The sequence below is a fragment of the Sciurus vulgaris genome, assembly GCF_902686455.1.
Source record: "Sciurus vulgaris genome assembly, chromosome: 1".
In the NCBI taxonomy this organism is placed as follows: domain Eukaryota; kingdom Metazoa; phylum Chordata; class Mammalia; order Rodentia; family Sciuridae; genus Sciurus; species Sciurus vulgaris.
Genome location: NC_136461.1, coordinates 77,750,045 through 77,767,567, shown reverse-complemented (window position 1 = coordinate 77,767,567; position 17,523 = coordinate 77,750,045). Strand labels below are relative to the sequence as shown.

At 34.5% G+C, this 17,523-nt stretch overlaps 1 protein-coding gene across 4 annotated transcripts in view; it reads right to left on the bottom strand.

Moving 5' to 3' along the window:
* Window positions 1-16,416, bottom strand: part of ZNF326 (zinc finger protein 326) — a 35,231-nt gene extending 18,815 nt beyond the window's left edge. Inside the window, exons 1-6 of one of the 4 annotated variants that reach the window (XM_079151297.1) lie at window positions 16,251-16,416; window positions 14,296-14,340; window positions 7,484-7,573; window positions 5,039-5,199; window positions 4,794-4,910; window positions 2,263-2,461 (exon numbers count right to left, since the gene is read on the bottom strand). In XM_079151297.1, coding sequence (XP_079007423.1) covers window positions 2,263-2,461; window positions 4,794-4,910; window positions 5,039-5,199; window positions 7,484-7,573; window positions 14,296-14,340; window positions 16,251-16,266 — 628 coding nt within the window. In that variant the 5' untranslated portion in view covers window positions 16,267-16,416. Of the gene's footprint in view, window positions 1-2,262; window positions 2,462-4,793; window positions 5,200-7,331; window positions 7,444-7,483; window positions 7,574-14,295; window positions 14,342-16,250 lie in introns of those variants that run through there. The other 3 variants (XM_079151296.1, XM_079151298.1, XM_079151299.1) reach the window with 3 other exon arrangements.
* Window positions 16,417-17,523: the final 1,107 nt, after the last annotated feature.

Sequence of the window (17,523 nt, the reverse complement as noted above, 5' to 3'; positions counted from 1 at the left end):
CCCCCCTTTAAAGTATACAATAAAATAGTTTTCAATATATTCACAGATATGTGCAATTATTATCACAATCAATTTTAGAGCACTTTCATCAACTCAAAAAAGAAACTGGTTATTCTTTAGGTATTGCTCAACTCTATTTTCTATTTTAGATGTCCACTGAATAAAATCATATATGGACTTTTGTGACTGGCTTAATTCACTTAGCAAAATCCTTTCAAGATTCATTCAAGTTATAGCAGGTATTAGTACACTTCATTCCATTTTATAAACAAATAATACTTTGCTATATGGACATAGCCTATTTTGTTTACCCATTCATCTCATAATGATATATCTGAGTTTTTTCAGGTTGGCTACTATGAATAATGCTTCTAAAACATCCACATATCATACGTTGCTAAACAACCAGGGTATGTTCTGAGAAATGCATCATTAGGCTGTTTTGTTGTGTATTTACACAAAATTAGATGGTAGAGTATACTACACATCTAGAATATATGATATATCACTGTATGTGTAGTAATCATTGACCAAAACATCTTTATAAAGTGTATAACTGTATATGTTTATGTATGGGCTGATATTTTCATTTATGTTTGGTATAAAGATGGAAGTGAAATTGCTGGGTCATGTGATGATTGTGTTTAATAGAATTGCCAGACTGTTTTCCAAAGTGGCTGCCCCATTTTACATTCCCACCAGCAGTGTATAAGGGTTCCAATATCTCTACATCCTTGCTAAAATGTATTATCTTTTTTAATCTAACCCTCCAAATGGATGTGAAGTAGTACGTGATTGCAGTCTTAATTTGCATTTATCTGATAATTATTGAGTACCTTTTCATGTGCTTATTGACATTTTTTTTTGAAAAAATGTTCAGATTCTTTGTCCACTTTTTGAGTTGTCTTTTTGTTACTGAATTTTAAGAGTTCTTTATATATTCTGAATTCAAGTCCTTTCACAGATACATGACATACAGAAATAAATTTCTTCTAGTATATGAGTTGTCTTTTCATTTTCTACTGATGGTGTTCTTTGAAGCACAAAGTTTTAATTTTGATAGTCGATTTACCTATTTTTTGTTGCTCATCTGGTCTTAAAAATTCCTTGCCAAATCCAAAATCATGAAAAATTATTCCTGTTTTCTTCTAAGAGTATTATAGTTTTAGCTCTTGCAAGTAGATCTTGCATTATTGCTTTGGCATGTAGCTAGTCTGTTGTCAAAAGACTATTCTCTCCCCATTGAAAAGGTTTGATACCCCTATTATAAACCAGTTCACCATAGATGTCTGGGTTTATTTGTAGACTCTCAACTCTATTCCACTGATCTACATACACTATCTTGAACCACTGCTTTGTAGTAAGTTTTGAAATCGCGAGTTATAAGTGCTTACACAACTGGAATTTTGATAGGGATGATGTTGAATCTGTACATCAGTTTAGAAAGTAATGTAATTTTGACATTGTTGTCTTCTAACCCAGCTTTGTTTTTCCATTTAATTGAATATCTTACAACAATGTTGTATAGTTTCCAAAGTATAAGTTTTGCTCTTTTTTTTTTTTGTTAAATTTATTTCCAAGTATTTTATTCTTAATGCTTTTTTTTTTAATAAGGTCTCACTATGTTGCCAAGGCTTTTCTCAAACTCCTAGGTTTAAGCAATCCTATGACTCCAGCTTCCCAAGCAGCTGAAACTACAGGTCATGTCCCCCTGCCTGGCTTGATGCTATTATGAGTAAAATTCCATTTTGAGTTCAGCTCAAAGTGTTGCACTGGCCAATGTACAAACAGAAATATCTCTAAGCATCATCATGTCCAGAAGATTAAAAGCTAATGAGTTTTCTAGAACAGTTTTACCTATTACCAAGGACCAGGAAAATTTTCTTTGTCCTCACTAAGTGAATTATGTGTGACATAACAAACCACTCTTCATAAACAATGCCCTCAACAACAAATATAACAGCCAATTAAGGGGTGTGAATCAAAACTATGCGCATCGCCTTTTTAAAAACACAAGATGTTCTGGCCCCACCTCATGGGATTCAGAAAAAAAGAGCAAGACTGGTATATGTAAATTTAAAAAGTATTTTTGGGCAGTCATGTCTGATTAATAACTACACTACGAGATTCACGGATCTAATTTGCATAGTTATAATTATTATGTAGCTTTTTTTTATATAAACACTGAAAACTATCTTTAAGCAATAAATTTTTAAAAATAAAAAGTACCCTGAACCGTAACAATTATACTTTCTTACTTACTAGGTGATTTGCTGAGGCTCATCTTCTCCATAGGTTTTGCTAGCTTAGGCTTCTTGATAAAGGTTCCACCAGGCTTATTAAATGGCTGCATCATTTTTCTCTTTATTCCTCTCGCAGCAGCAACTGTCACATTGGTGGGTTTGTTTTGATAGTCAACAACAATTCCAGGTCTATGAATGCTTCCAAAATCACCCATATGCTGTAAATTTGTGAAATCAAGAAATATCAGCATATAGTTCAAAGATAAAATATGAATTCATACAAAATTTTCACTTTATATATTTACTAGTTTTCACCTGAAAATTCCCTGAAATGTGACTAAATTTTACATGTCCACTTGGAAAAAACACATTAAAAAGCTTTGTAAATTCTTACATGAACTTGGATCCAGTGAATTAGTGTTTTTACTTCCAGTAGAACAAATGTGATTCCTACTTTTTGATTTTTACAATTCAAAATTATCTGAGATCATGAACAACATATGTGCCTGTCAGAAGGTTACCACTTGTACAACTCTCTGACAACTCCTCTTCAGAGTTCCTAATTGATGTTTTTCCATGAAAAGACCTTAAAAGAAATCTTTATTTTACTAAAACCTGGCTTAAAGCTAAGATACACAAAGAAGATCATATTTGTAGTTTGAAGTAAAAAAAGATCCAGAAATCATTTAGGATTTCCTCCCTGTTGAAAAAGGGAATGAGAAGGCGAGATGGAACATTAGTATGAAATAGGAGAGTTAAAGCATAACCATGCATCAACTTCCAAAACACACTTCAGATAAAGAATTGCATCTGACGTTCCATTCACATTCTTACCTAGAGAAACATTCTGACCCAGAAGCCCAAGAAGCAAAAGTTTACAGACGAAGAGTCATGCCACCAAACGACTCTTTGTATCCCTTCCTCTTCTCTTGCCATTAGCAAACTCCACTACACCAAGAAGTCACATGTACATAGAAATTTATTCTGCTAATCTTACTTTTAGAAGGTAAAGATTGAGGAGTAATCTGAAGAGAAGGACCCAATGGGAATTGTACAAGTGAAGATTAAAAATGAAGATCCTACTACTTGGTTAACAGGAGGAAAGAAAGAAAAGTCCATTCAGACTAGAATGGTAAATACAAAGTACAGGAATACTTGATTTACTACCATGAAAACAAAATTGGTATGTGAGGTCTCATTAAGAAAAAAATCCTTTGCCTAACTTATTAACAATGTTAAGTGTTTTCCAATTTCCAAACTGGAATGAATTTTCAGTTTCAAAACCCAGAGCAAGTCTTTTACCACTCCGACTATTTTCAATTAACCTACAATCATCAAGTATGGTGGAAGAGCAACACAGTTGCTTACATTTGTATGTATGCTTAGGAATACCTAACTAACCTAGTAGATTGAAATTAATCTTTCCTGGTAATCTACATAGTCACATCAAAAAAAATCTTTGTTAATTATCCATTAAAGGTGCAATGCATTTTACATAAGTAAAGAGTAACTATTAAAACTGCAAAATTTCTACACAAGTATGACAAACTATACTGATATACCAAGGGCTAATGAACAGTCAAAAATATGTTCCCTACTGCATTTTTTATTACAAGTACTTTCCTCTAAAAAGAGAATATTAAGAGCAATTTCCTTCCAAAGAAATTCTTACATTATAGCAAAAATACAATAGTCTTTATATGATCAAACTAAATAATTCCACAATCTACATACACTTACTAGGTAAAATTTTATATTGATCATGTGACCTAAAAACATTAAAGTATAAGCTCTATATATCCTGAAATTAAACACTTGAGGACTAATATACATACTCATTTAAGCAATAATTTACAAAATATTACTGCCTAGGAAGGAGCCATAAACATGTCCTATTTTCAGGTAGGAAATTATTTCTCAATAGTAAAGCTAGTGACACAAAGGGAAATAAAGCAACCACCAACAGGACATAAGAAAGACAATAAGTTATCAAAATTATACTGACCACAAATCATTCTACAATCTATTAAACACATCGACTTCTTCACCATGCTATCCTGATCTATCACCAACTTTTAGTCTCTTGTGTTTAAGGTGAAACAGAGCTCTGAAGAAATTCTAACTGCTAGGGTTTAGTAACAAAGCATAAACATTTTATCATACATTGCACCTTTAACCTACTCAAAAACTCAAAAAGGGTTCAGTTACCTTTTATAATAATCCAAGAACTATCCCACCAGCAAAACTGCTAGTGTTTACAAGGAAAAATGCAACTCCTTTTAACCCCTTTTAGACCAAACCTAACATCCTCACCTTTTTAATAAAGGGAGATTTGGCATAATTTTATGAATATTCATCTCAAACTGCCACCTATTTTCTGAGGTGCTGGAATAACTTTTACAGTCAACCTAAAACTTATGTTTGTGACTCAGCTTTTGCTTAAAATACACTGGGATGAACAGTGTTTATTCTAGTTGAAAACCATGGTCTTGAAAGGGTTTAAAAGAGTTGACTAGTGAAAAGAATCTGAAAAGATTCTGTTGTACTTACTCCTCGGCCTCGGCCTCTGCCTGTTGATGGTCCTCCAAAAGCATCATAGTTTCTGCTTCCAAACGTACTTTCAGGATAAGCAGGCGTTCCTCTCCCCCGAGAGCCTACAGGTGCAGGCTTCATATGGGGTGAAGAAAAACTGCTGTAGGAAGAGTAATTCTCTCTTCCTCTGTCCTCCATAAACCCAGGCCTCAATTTTGAACGGGAGTAAGGTGCTTCCCAGCTAGACCCGCCCTGGTTTCTACCTCCGAAAGAGTCAAGGCTATTCCGGTAGGAGCTCTCAAATCGACCACCATAACTACCTCCGAAGCGGCTTTGTTCGGGTTCATTAAAACCATAGCCAGATCTGTACAGATCTCGCCCACCCAGAGAAGACCTGGAGTCGTAAGACTCATAAGGTCCAAACCTGGAAAAGTTGCACAGTAAGGGAAAAAACAAAAGTAAGCTTACTAATGTTAGACAATTCAAAAGACAAAATTATCAGATGACATTTATCAACTAAAATTCATTTATACCATACTGATTTGCACAGTTCTACTTTTATTCACATTTGATTAGGGCTGGGCAGTTCAACATGAGACCAGATAGAAAGCTATCTGAGTCAGTTTCTAAATATGAATTGAGTGTAGTAAACCTTAGCTTAAAAAATCTGCTTTTTAGTAGTTTTTCAATTTTATGAAGAAGAAAAGATTTGTCTATGATTATTTAAGCCCAGCCCTAGTCTTGGAAAAGGTCATTTGCTAAAGTTCACAAACTATTCAAACTTTCTTTGACTCCATCCCTAATTTTGAAAATTACAAAGCATTAACAATGTTTTGGCTTTCCATTAGGACACAAATTGAAGACTAAATAGATGTAGGCTATTTGTGACAGAGAGCGATCCTTTCGCACCCCCAATAATCTATTATCACAAAGCTGCCTCATTGTGTCTGTAATAATCAAAATTTAAGGAATTATCTCAGGTTATAAAATTTGACAATCTGCCAAACTTCGGCCAAGGTCAATAATCAATCCTTAATCACTTTTTACTTGTAGACTAGTAAACCTAACAAATCTAGAAGGATAAACACGTAAACTAAAACATAAAAAGTAAAAAGATCACCAACATATACCCTCTGTGTATGAATTTTCAAGGCAGATGAGAAAGAACACATTTTAAAATGTCTTCAATTATTTGAAAAACTCTTTCCTATCAGAAATTATCACATTAAACTACTCTAAAAAAGGGGAGCACACAGTCTCCTTGATGTTTTAAGTCAACAGAAAAAAAAAAAGTCATCTTACTTCTCACAAATTTAAAACATAGATTACAAAAATTACTTGTTATCTTACAACACAGTTTTTATAAAGGCCCACAATTACACATGAGATAAACGATAACATCTACAGAAACAGTTTATGCACATTACATTTACAACATAATAGGGCAATAACTGATATATCCAAGCATTTAAATGTGTTACATTACTTCAGTTAATTACAGATCACTAGAGAGAAGGTGCTATTTATTTCTGAATCCTAGTAGCCATATAAAAATTATTCCTCTTTTCAACTACATATTTCAAAACTTCTATCACATAAGAAAAAAAGTGTTGTTAACTGTTCGTTTTCTTGATTTTTCTCTACTATATATCATAGTGGCACAGTTGAAGCAGAAAGAAGAAAAGTAAGCATCATTCGGTCCATCATTAAGGAATCCAGATCCTTCAATTTATGAAGAAGGACGATGATTTCAAATGTCTCCTAACTAGTTTTACTTAATATTCAGCAGGAAGCTTTGTGCCTCAAAAAGTAGACCCCTTTTCCTGAAATACAGTCAACCCTAAAGCTTGCAGATCAGTTTTACAAAGTATCAACAGTAAAATATAAATACAATCTAGACTGTAATTGAAAGTATAGTACTCGTGGCTTTAATACAATGCTCCTAACCTTGAGAACAAACGTTCTTGTAAACAGTAACTGCCAATAAATAACCTGAATGTGATTTAAAGAACACTCTTATTATCACAATATGCTCTTTCAAGTTACTTTAGAATTTTAAAAAAAAAAAAAAAAAAAAAACTATCTTAATTGTTTCTTAGAGATTGAATGCTGCTAAACTGGTCCATTTAAACCCATTCTAGTCAGACTGTTCTGATGCTTTATGTAACACCCCACATTTCAAAAGATTTTTTCTTTGTTAAGAAAAAGCTTCACAAGTAATATTTTCAGAAACACATTTTCATATCATTTGTTCAGGACATTCTGAATGTTAAGGAGTTAAAAATAAAAGTAAAAAAATTGTTCATTGCTAAAGATAGAACCTCCTACTCTATTATATTGAAATGATAATAGTTAGCTGAGATTTCCCTAAAATAATGTCTGGCAGTGATCCTGAGATAATTTTTATGAGCATTAACACCTTTAAATATTTAAGGTGATTATTCAATACTAAACAGCAAAGTTCAAGCATCATAACATGCCTAAGGAATACTTAAAATAATATATCCAGAATCTTATAGTTGTCTAATTATTTGGCCAAGTGATTAAGCAATTTACCTGCTACCCCCACCACCACCACTGTGATTGTCCATGCCATATGACTGGTTTAGGTAGGAATCCATGGATCTTTGACCCCCATAGGATCCATGGCCATAGTCACGATCCATCCCTATAAGAGTTTAAAAAGAAAAAAATTAAATGATGCTCACCTTTACTGGCACTCAAAAGAAGAATTTTTAGATAAATATCCTTGAATGTCAGACCTCCATAAGATCCAGGGCCATAATCACGATCCATTCCTAAAAGACAGTCAATGAAGAAATTTTCAATAAAATATACCATTTTCTTCAGACAACTTGGCATAAAACACAAGATATTTACATCAATCACCTGAGATAATAATTTTTCATTAAACTAAACTGAAAAGAGACACTGAAGGAGAACACACCAAAATGATTATCTATTCAAAATCATATTTGTTAACAAAGCTCGATATTTCAAAGAAAAGCAAACTAAAAAATTCTAGATTAGAATTATTTTTACTTTAACCAATACTTACTTGACTAAAAAACTTTTTATTATAAAGTCTTGTATTTGGCATATATAAAGATAATTAATACACGATTCATATTCTCAAGAAAAGTGAGCATTTAATAAAGTGAAAAGAGGTTATATTTTGTCCTAAGTATGCTGTGATATAAATCTACTATCTTAATTTTGTGTATCTAATTGCCCTTAAATGTCTAAAAACTCAGAAGCAGTCGCATTTTTTACTAGCCACATTCACATTAACTGAAACAGATATTTTAAAAAGTAAAATCACAGACTGGGATCAATCACTGGCACCATGTCTATAAATAATGACTCAACAAACAGCAACAAATACTCAAATTCCCTTGAATAAAGGAAATGAATATGAATTCTAGCAACACAAATACTAAAAAAAGTTGTGATACAATAAATTCTAGCAACACAAATACTAAAAAAAGCTGTGATACAATAAAAGTATTAGGTATATTTCATTACACTGCAATTCTACCTATATCTCAACCTCTAATACAAAAAATAAATACAATGAGGTAGCAATATTAATTTATATTTACTATAAAAATAAAAAATTAAAACTACCATTTAGAATTTGTTTCCTATAAATTCCCTTAAAATACTTCATTACCACCCTCTCTACATTTTATGTATGTACACATTAGTGTATACAAATATCTTAATTTATATTCTTAAAACACTAAATATTATTTATAATCATTTAATATTTCTAATAATATTATAAACGAGTTAAAAATACTACTGAGAATGTTGACATTTTAAATCTGGAAGCAATCTAAACAGTCAAATTTAATCTTCTCATTTTATAGATGAGAATGATAAAATAATTTCCCCCAAACCTCACTGGCATACTCCTGTCTAGCTTCATACTGTTGCCTGTATATGAGACATTTTCTTCTACCACTCCAAACATCTGCTTATTGCAATTTTTAAAGTCCACTTGAAATAACTGATTGAATAAAACTTTTACTGATATTGTCTCCATTGATTATCATCTTCCTCCCATTTACAAAAACTGCTGTAGATGTTATGCTGTGCTATCATACTAAGCCTTACATTCTGTTGTTTGTGCCTCATCTTAAACACCAGTTTTGTGCTAAGGGTCTGATTTTTACTAATCTTATTTTTCAGAATAACAGGCATGAGTTTATTAGAAGGGAAAGAAGAGGAGAAAGGGGAACCATTCTCAAGGGAGAAGCATGAGGCCCCTCAGAGAGGACAGGGACCACTAATTTTTTTATATGTCTTACAGGAATAGTTATAAAATGGTCTGCTGATCCCTGGGACTCGCTAAGACCATTTTTCTAGGGGGGACCACAATGTCAAAAATATTTTCATAAATAATACTAAGGCAAAATTATTTGCCTTTTACATGGTATTGACATTGAAGTTACAAAAGTACTGGTGGGTAAAATTGCAGGCATTTCAGACACACATCAAGGCAGTAGCTTGCATCAGACTTAATATCACACACCCACAATGAAAAACAATATATATATATACCCTTCACTTAAACATGTCCCTGATGAAGCAATAATTATTTTTATTAAATCATAATCTTTGATGTTACCACATCTTTTTTACATTCTGTGTAATGAAAGAGGAAGTACACATGAAGCATTTTTGCTGTCTATCAAAGTATCCAAACTTTCCAGGAAAAGTCTTCCTTCAAGTGTTTTGTTTGTGAATTAAAAGTCACTTTTTACTAGGAAAGTGGCTCTTTACTAGAAAGATTGAGAGTCTGAAACTGGTTTTCAGACGAGCATTTAGCAAACATTTTTGCAAAAATGAATGAAGTATACTGTTGCTTCAAGGAAAACATCTGAAAGCTAAAAGTTATTTGTTGCCAATGATAAAAATTATAGGGCTGGGGGGATAGCTCAGTTGGTAGAGTGCTTGCCTCACAAGAACAAGGCCCTAGGTTCCATCTCCAACACCACCAAAAAAAAAAAAAAAAAAATTATATCTTTAAGTGAAAATCAGAATTTAAAAAAAAAAATTTATCTATCAGTTTGACAATGTCTCAATACTTAAATGCTGTTCTGATAAGACTGTTGTTAGTATTAACATGGCTTTCTAAATATCATACAATAAAACCTGTCAATATTTAGAATCTGCATAATGCAGTAAATGAATATTTTATAATATAACTAATATTACAGAATCATACAGGGTAAAAAGGTCCATTTGAAGTACAGCACATACCAGGATTTTAATATAACAGAGTATAAAACATTTAGCAAAATAAAAAACATTAATGAGATTTTTACATTGTTTGTTCATACTAAGGCTTCAAATACAGTATGTAATTTATTTTCGGCCTCTCATTTCAGACTACCCATATCTCAAGTGTTCAACAGTTTTCTGTAACTGTTGGCTACCAAATTATGAGCAACACATTTCTACGCTAATATTTCAATTATTTGTCTAAAAGGTTTTCAATATATAGTATAACATACACCTGCGTTTCTCCTAGAGCAGACGATTTTGAGACATAAAAAAAGTTTTCCTATAAGGTCTCACATTCAAATATAATTTTAAGGGCCGGGGTTGTAGCTTAGTGGTAGAGCACTTTCCTAGCATGTATGAGGCACTGGTTTTGATCCTCAGCACCACATAAAAATAATAAAGGTATTGTGTCCATAAATAAAAAATAAACATACATAATATGGGAAAAATCTTATGTTATTTTTGCCAGTTTATGAGTTAGCAGTGGCTGTGTGGGTATTAAATCCTTTATTTTTTTTCCTTTTTCTTTAATTCTGTGTGGTCTTGTTTCACTATGGAATCAGAATAGCATTTATGAACACGTCATATGTCAGGCACTATGGGATACACAAAAAATGCTTTTATGTAGCAGTGATTCTGATTTATTATGGTTCATAGTACTGTCACTATTCAGTTAATTAAAAAAGGAAGTCTTTACATTGTATACAATTAATATAATTAAAGGAAAATAGATTCTGTAAATATATGAATTTTCTTACAGTTTACCAAAGTGATTGTAAAAATCATTTAAAAAATAAAACTATAAAAACATAACATCCCTTTAGTATTAGTGTTAGATAAGTAATTTACTCAGGACTTAATAAAACTGAATAATACTCTGAATCAAATCCATGCTACTGCTTAGATCACAATCACATGTGGCTAAGGTAGGTATATAGGTAAGTAGATACATATAGATAAGTTCAAACAGCTAAAACTTACAATTAAAACATAAAAGTGTGGCAGTCAGGAAAAAAAACAACTTATAATATCCCAACAGATTCCTAACTGGTTTTCCCACTTCTATTTTTACTCCCTTTTTGTTTATTCTTAAGACAAAAGTCAGAATAATTCTAGCAAATATAAGTTATATCATGATTGTCCAATGCTCAATATCCTCCTCCAGTGGCTTGCATCTTATTCCAAGTAAAAGCCAAAGCCTTAAAATAAACTAAAGGTCATATACCAGTCGTTCTTAATCAGGGGCAATTTTGGCCCCCCAGTGACACTGGCAATGTCTGAAAGCATTTTTGGTTGTCACAACTGGGGCCAGAGAGCAAGGATGCTACTAAACATTTTTATAATTAACATGACATTACCCCACAACAAAAAGTTATCTAATTCAAATGTCAACAGTGTCAAAGTTGAAAAACCCTACCCTATATAATCTGCCCCATCACCTCCTAACTTTAATATCCTTTATTCATTCCAGCTACACTATGCTCCTTGTCTCTAGAGCAGGTGTACACCGGTTTATGCACTTCTCTGCCTGGAATACTCTTCCCCTGTATTCGCACTATTCACTACCTCTCCTCTTTCAGGTATTTTCTATAGCTTCTTATATATAAGTAAATTACCTGACTTTCAATGCCTTCTGGCTACACCTCACCTCCCTGGCCTTTGTCTTCAGATTGCTCAGCAAAAATAATCTATTCTGGTCAAACCAGTCTTCTTAAGTCTCTTCTGAAGCACTGTGTACTCAGTCCTATCTTTGTTCATGCCTTTCCCTCTACCTGGAATGTTGTCCCTTTTTCTATTGGCTATTTATACAAGAAATATTGGGGCCAGAGTTGTGGCTCAGTGGCAGAGCACTTGCCTGGCAAGCGTGAGGCCCTGGGTTCAATACTCAGCCCACATATAAATAGATAAAATAAAAGATCCATTGACAACTAAAAAAAAAATTTTTAATTTTAAAAAAGAAAAGTTATTATGAGCAAAAAGGAAAACATGGAAACACTGGAAATACATCTTCCTTTCAAAAATGGTATGGAGGAAATTAGTATCTTGATATTTTTCTCCAATGCTTTCTACTTCATTTCAGTAGAAAGCTAGAAAATACAATGCTAACAATGAAGTATATTGTTGGTTTCATTGGGTACCTACTGATTATTTCCTAAAGTTATAACATTCTTTCTCTAGATAGCTTCAAGGTTTGCATCCTCACCTCCCTTAAATCTATGCTTAAATATCATCTTTCTTGTGAGTCCTCCCCCGAAATGTCTTTAAAATCACAACTTATGTACACACACTTGTACCCCTTCCCCGCATTATTTTTCTCCCTAGTATTTTAACGTACAATAATTGTTACTTTTTAAATCTTGTTTTCTATGTCATCCCATTAGACTGAAAACTTCACACAGGCAGGAATATTTATCCATTTTTTTTCACTGCTGCATTCCTAACTCCTAGATTACTATCTAATACACAGCAGTCACTAAATAATATTTGTCCAATGAAGACAAATAAAATCCCTAAAGTTAAGTTACTCACTGTGAAACATAGTTAACTAAGACCTCAAGTACTTTCAATTAGTGGTCTTTAACCAGAGATGAAAGCCAAAATCATTCATTCAGAGTACTTTTGCAATACATACAGTCAGGATAACTTGCCCTAAAATTAAGTTTATGAAGTCTAGGGTATTATTTGAACAAACATACTTTGAAAAAGCTTCCCAGAGGATTCTAGCAATCACCCTCTGATGAGAACACTACTGGAACTAAAATTAATTAATTAATTCTCTTAATTTTAGAGAAAAAGGTCAGCATTAGATCTCTTCTATAACACTGTACATTCATAAGGAAAAAAATATCTGGCCCTGCATGATTTTGCATTTCAAGTCCTATCTTTAGACTATACATCCAATTCTTCAGTAAAGCCTTTTGTCCTTCCAAATCTCTCTTTGGTAAAGGCATAAGGCCTACTCATTTCAGTTTAAAACCTTGTATTCATTTTTACCCAACCCTCTCAAACTTCTACCCATTACTAGTCAGCTTGCAAGTTCTATTAATTTTCTCTAGAGAATATCTTATCATCATCATCATCAAAATCCAAGGTCTGAAAATCCCTACATCTAAATTTGTGAAGAAGTTTTCTAATTTTCCAGTTCCCAATCTAATAGACCACATGTGGAGATAAAATAAACTTTCTTTGGTAATTTTGTGTCATTTTTCCTCTCAAAAACATATTCTTTTTAAAAAAAATATTTATTTTTTATTTTATTTGTTCTAATTAGTTATACATGACAGTAGAATGCATTTATATATTTTGATAGATCAACATAAATAGAGGGTAATCTCAACACTTATTTACTATATATTGGCTATTTCCTAGATGTTGAGCCTTTTTTACCTACATCAAACCCAAAGTTTTTCTTATTCCTTAGAGATGATAAATAAAAACTGCACATTTTTTCCATAAAATGGCAGTCTTCTTTAGTAGTACATTTACTTCAGTTTTATTGTGAACACATTATATTTTGTACAATGGCTGGATCTTGCCTTTCTCTGGCAGTCAGGAATCAATACCCTCTTTCAAGTGTTTCATATAATGCTTTTTTAATCTTTTTAAATTGTTCTGTGCTCTTTTCTGGGTTATTATCCTGTCCGACAGGGACTTAACTCTAATAACTATCAAAATAACATTCAATTCTATTCTGCATCTCTCTTATGATTTTATCTAGCTAACACCTAACATCATCATGCTTATGTCAATAAACAATCAGGCTTTTCAGGTACTTCTCCAGACAACTCTTCATATACCAACACATTTGAACACACTGAGAAAAAAAAATGACCTCAAAAACAAAATGTATTACTATAGAAGAAATACAGAATCAAGTCAATAATCCAATTAATCTACATTACTAAACATTAATAAAAGACCTCAGCTATACTGAGAATGTATGTAGTCAGTCTTTGAAATTAATTAAAATAATCATAATTTAAATAAAACAGGCAAAAATTCAAACCAATTTGAGTAACTTCTGACCTTTTTCTAATCCTAAATGCCCAAATTCAAATACTACACATAGTATGACAACACTGAGTTATAATAAATCACAAGCCAAAACAACGTTTGAAATTAAGTGGGACTGGCTTTTTACATTGCCTCTTTACTTTATGGATATGGAGGAAAAAGATAAAATACATTCCCTCAACAAATTTAACAGCAAATGAAAGAGAATACTTACCATTAAAGCCCTGATAAGTATTCCTGCAAGCAGAGTGTGTGTAATCTATGAAGACATATTTAACAAAAAGGAATTAGTGAAGTATTTGCAAAAACCCAAAATTATAAATCCATCTATTAAAAAACACAAATTTTAAATGCCATTAACTCAATTATCTGAACAGACAGGGTACAAATAATTACCAATATTCAACTGGGAAAACATGTATCTCTTCTTCACTACCTCACCAAGGGTAGGTTCATAATCCAAGTTATGTGGATGTAAAAATTAATTTGTAACACCTGATATTATAGCAACCGTCAAAAGGGGGATTTAATACAGATTTATACTGAGTAACACAAAAAGACATATTATGTATCAAACAATAAAAATCAGATACATCTGAGAATTGATTCTATGTAACCCAAATTGTTTTTAAAGTTAGTATTTCGTTTATCACTTAATTTGCTCTCTAAAGATTTGCTCTCTAAAGGTCTTATCAGAGAAATGCATATATATGTATATGAGTTTGTACTACATCTATCCACAATGTGGCATCACTAAAAACCATATTGCCAATTTCTTTGTCAAAAACTAATTTCACAATGTTAAATTCTTTATTTAACTTTACAAGTGCTGAAAAGAATAGAATTCAATTCAATGGTCATTTGGATACAAAAGAACACTGCAACACCCCACAGGATTAGATTCAGATACACTGTTTAAGTCAAATTCCACATTCTAAATACAGCTGTGGTCGCTGAGGATGAGCAGTGATGAGCAATTATAAACACTTTATAACTGTAGGCATATGGTGAAAAGAAAAAAATAGAATAACAAGAGTTATTCTGTCACTTTTCCTATACTTAGATTTGGCAGCTTTATTTGTAGTATAAAAACAAAACATCAGAAATTCATTCAGAAAGACTCAGAAATCATTCAATGTTAGAGATCATTTTTTGGTGGTATTGAATGCTTACAATTCTTAGTGATCTGGTTTTATTTAGAAGTGCCCGGTTACGGAGGATTAAATCAGTGTAATCATATAAACTCTTTCCCATGTCTCCCTAACGTTGTCACTACATATCATTTTATCTTGATGCCAAGTCCTATAAAAGTTGAAAAAAATTTGAGGACAACCAAAATAATCCTACTATGTGACCCTGTGAATACGGTTTTAAAAACTGGCGTCAGAGATGACCGCTCTTGTTAAAAATCTCGTTTATTTAACCAGTAAATTCAACACAGGCTGCTGGGTACTGATGTGAAGGGCGTCTGATGCTTGCTGTGCCAGAATTCTGATTGACTTAACACAAGCTTTAAAAAAGTGCTTTGGTTCACAAAATTACTGCACATTAGGTATTTACGTCTAGGTAGTTTTGCTGGATGAAATATCCCAACTCGCTCACCAGGAAATATATTGCTTCTCATTCCGTATAAATATCTACCTAAACATGACGCCCTTTAAACTCACCCTAAACTAAGTCAACCAGAAAAAACACCGCGTACAAGCCTCTGGAAATCGTATTCTGCAAGAAATCACAGGGTCGGGGATTAACTAAACGCAGGATCTGGGTCGCCGACCCATGGGGCAAAGCGAGCCGCGCTGGGGCGGCCCGCTCGCCCCACTGCCCGAGGCCAGGAAGTTGGAGGAGTGGAAACAATCTGCACGCACAGGGGGCAGGGCGAGTCCGGGGCCCGAACCCCGAGGCCCTCGCGCTCCGTGCGCTTCCTTCCCGCACCGAGATCAGCACGGACCTCCCAGGTCTCCGCTAGCAGTGGACCCCGGGCGGGCCGAACAGCGGCGCGCGGGTCGGCGAGGAAACCAACTCCGGGCGCTGGGCCCGCGGAGGGCGGGCGGCCTCCGGGCCGGCAGAACAAAGCCCACACGGCCATCTTGAGACGGTAAACAGACCCCCAGCGTAGGCCACTCCGCCTCCCGCATGCCGCTACGACCAGCCTGAGGCGGCGCTTACCGTCCTCGAAGTCCATGGCGGAGGCTCTGGGCTGACGACCTCGGCGGGGCTGGTGGAGCTGCGGCCAGCTGCGAGAACTCGCGACCTACCGTCCCACTGGACCAGTTCACGCGACCAAAAGCGGCGCTACCGGCCGGGAAGCCGCAGGCCACAACGAGGCTGGGGGTGGGGCGGGCCGGCGCTGCCTGCCGCCGAAGCGCGGCCTGGGATTGGTTGGCGCGGGGTGGTGGGCGGGCCTCCGCGTGGGGGCGTGAAGCAGGGTCGCTGTCATGCTCTTAATACCCTGAGCCACCGAGTGTGACGGAAGGTAGGAAAGGAGCGCCAAAGACTGGAGGGGATTACTGGAAAGTGAGCTAGCTGAGTGTTCTGGAAGGGCTGGCTGTGGCCCGCCATGTTTGAACCTGGCAAGAGCGAAAGGATCTGGTGGGAACATCTTCCTCCTGCCCAAACTAATAAAACACGCGCCAGCCTTCTGCTTTTTATTGGCTAGTGATGACTGATCAGAAAATTTTTAAGTAATTATCAAGTTTCTGCCTTGGAGACACAGAAGTCTGGAACGTGCAGAGAAGAACAGATTACTGAACAGGAAACAATTATAGAAATGATCCAAACAAGATATTAGCTGATTCTGAATTTTAAGATGCAAATAAGAGAACTGTAAAAGTTCCCAGTCTGGTTTAGATTTATGGCAGGAGTAATCCAAAACTTGAAGAATGTCCCTCACAAACACACATTTTAGTATTGTATTATTGCCACTTTGGAAATAGTGTTAGGGACATAAGCAAAGTTATTAACCCATGGGGCAACATGGGAAAAAAAAAAAAAAAAAACAGCTGTTTTGGTCATTCTGATCCTGAAATATCTTGAACCGCACCTTAAAAACATTTTTTTTAAACAGAGCAAATGGTGGCAACAATGAATTGATCACCAGATAGGAAACCACTAATGAAACTTTGCTTTACTCAAAGGAGGCAGCTTTCTTTGAACTGGAAGTAGAACTGGAAGAAAAACTCATAGATATGTATTATTAATGTAGCCCCAAATCTGAGCAGGGCATTGTTTCCTTCTAATCATTTTCCTTCTCTACCCTGATTGACTCATCCTGTTCTCCACCCATTACTTGTTTCCTTCTTTTTATCCTCCTATACATGTTTTCTATTCACCTGAGCTGAGCATGTTGGAAACTGAACTCATAATTTCCCTTCTCAAACCTGCTCATCCTCCTGTATTCTTTCATCTGTTAGTGGCATCATGAGCAACCACCCACTAATCC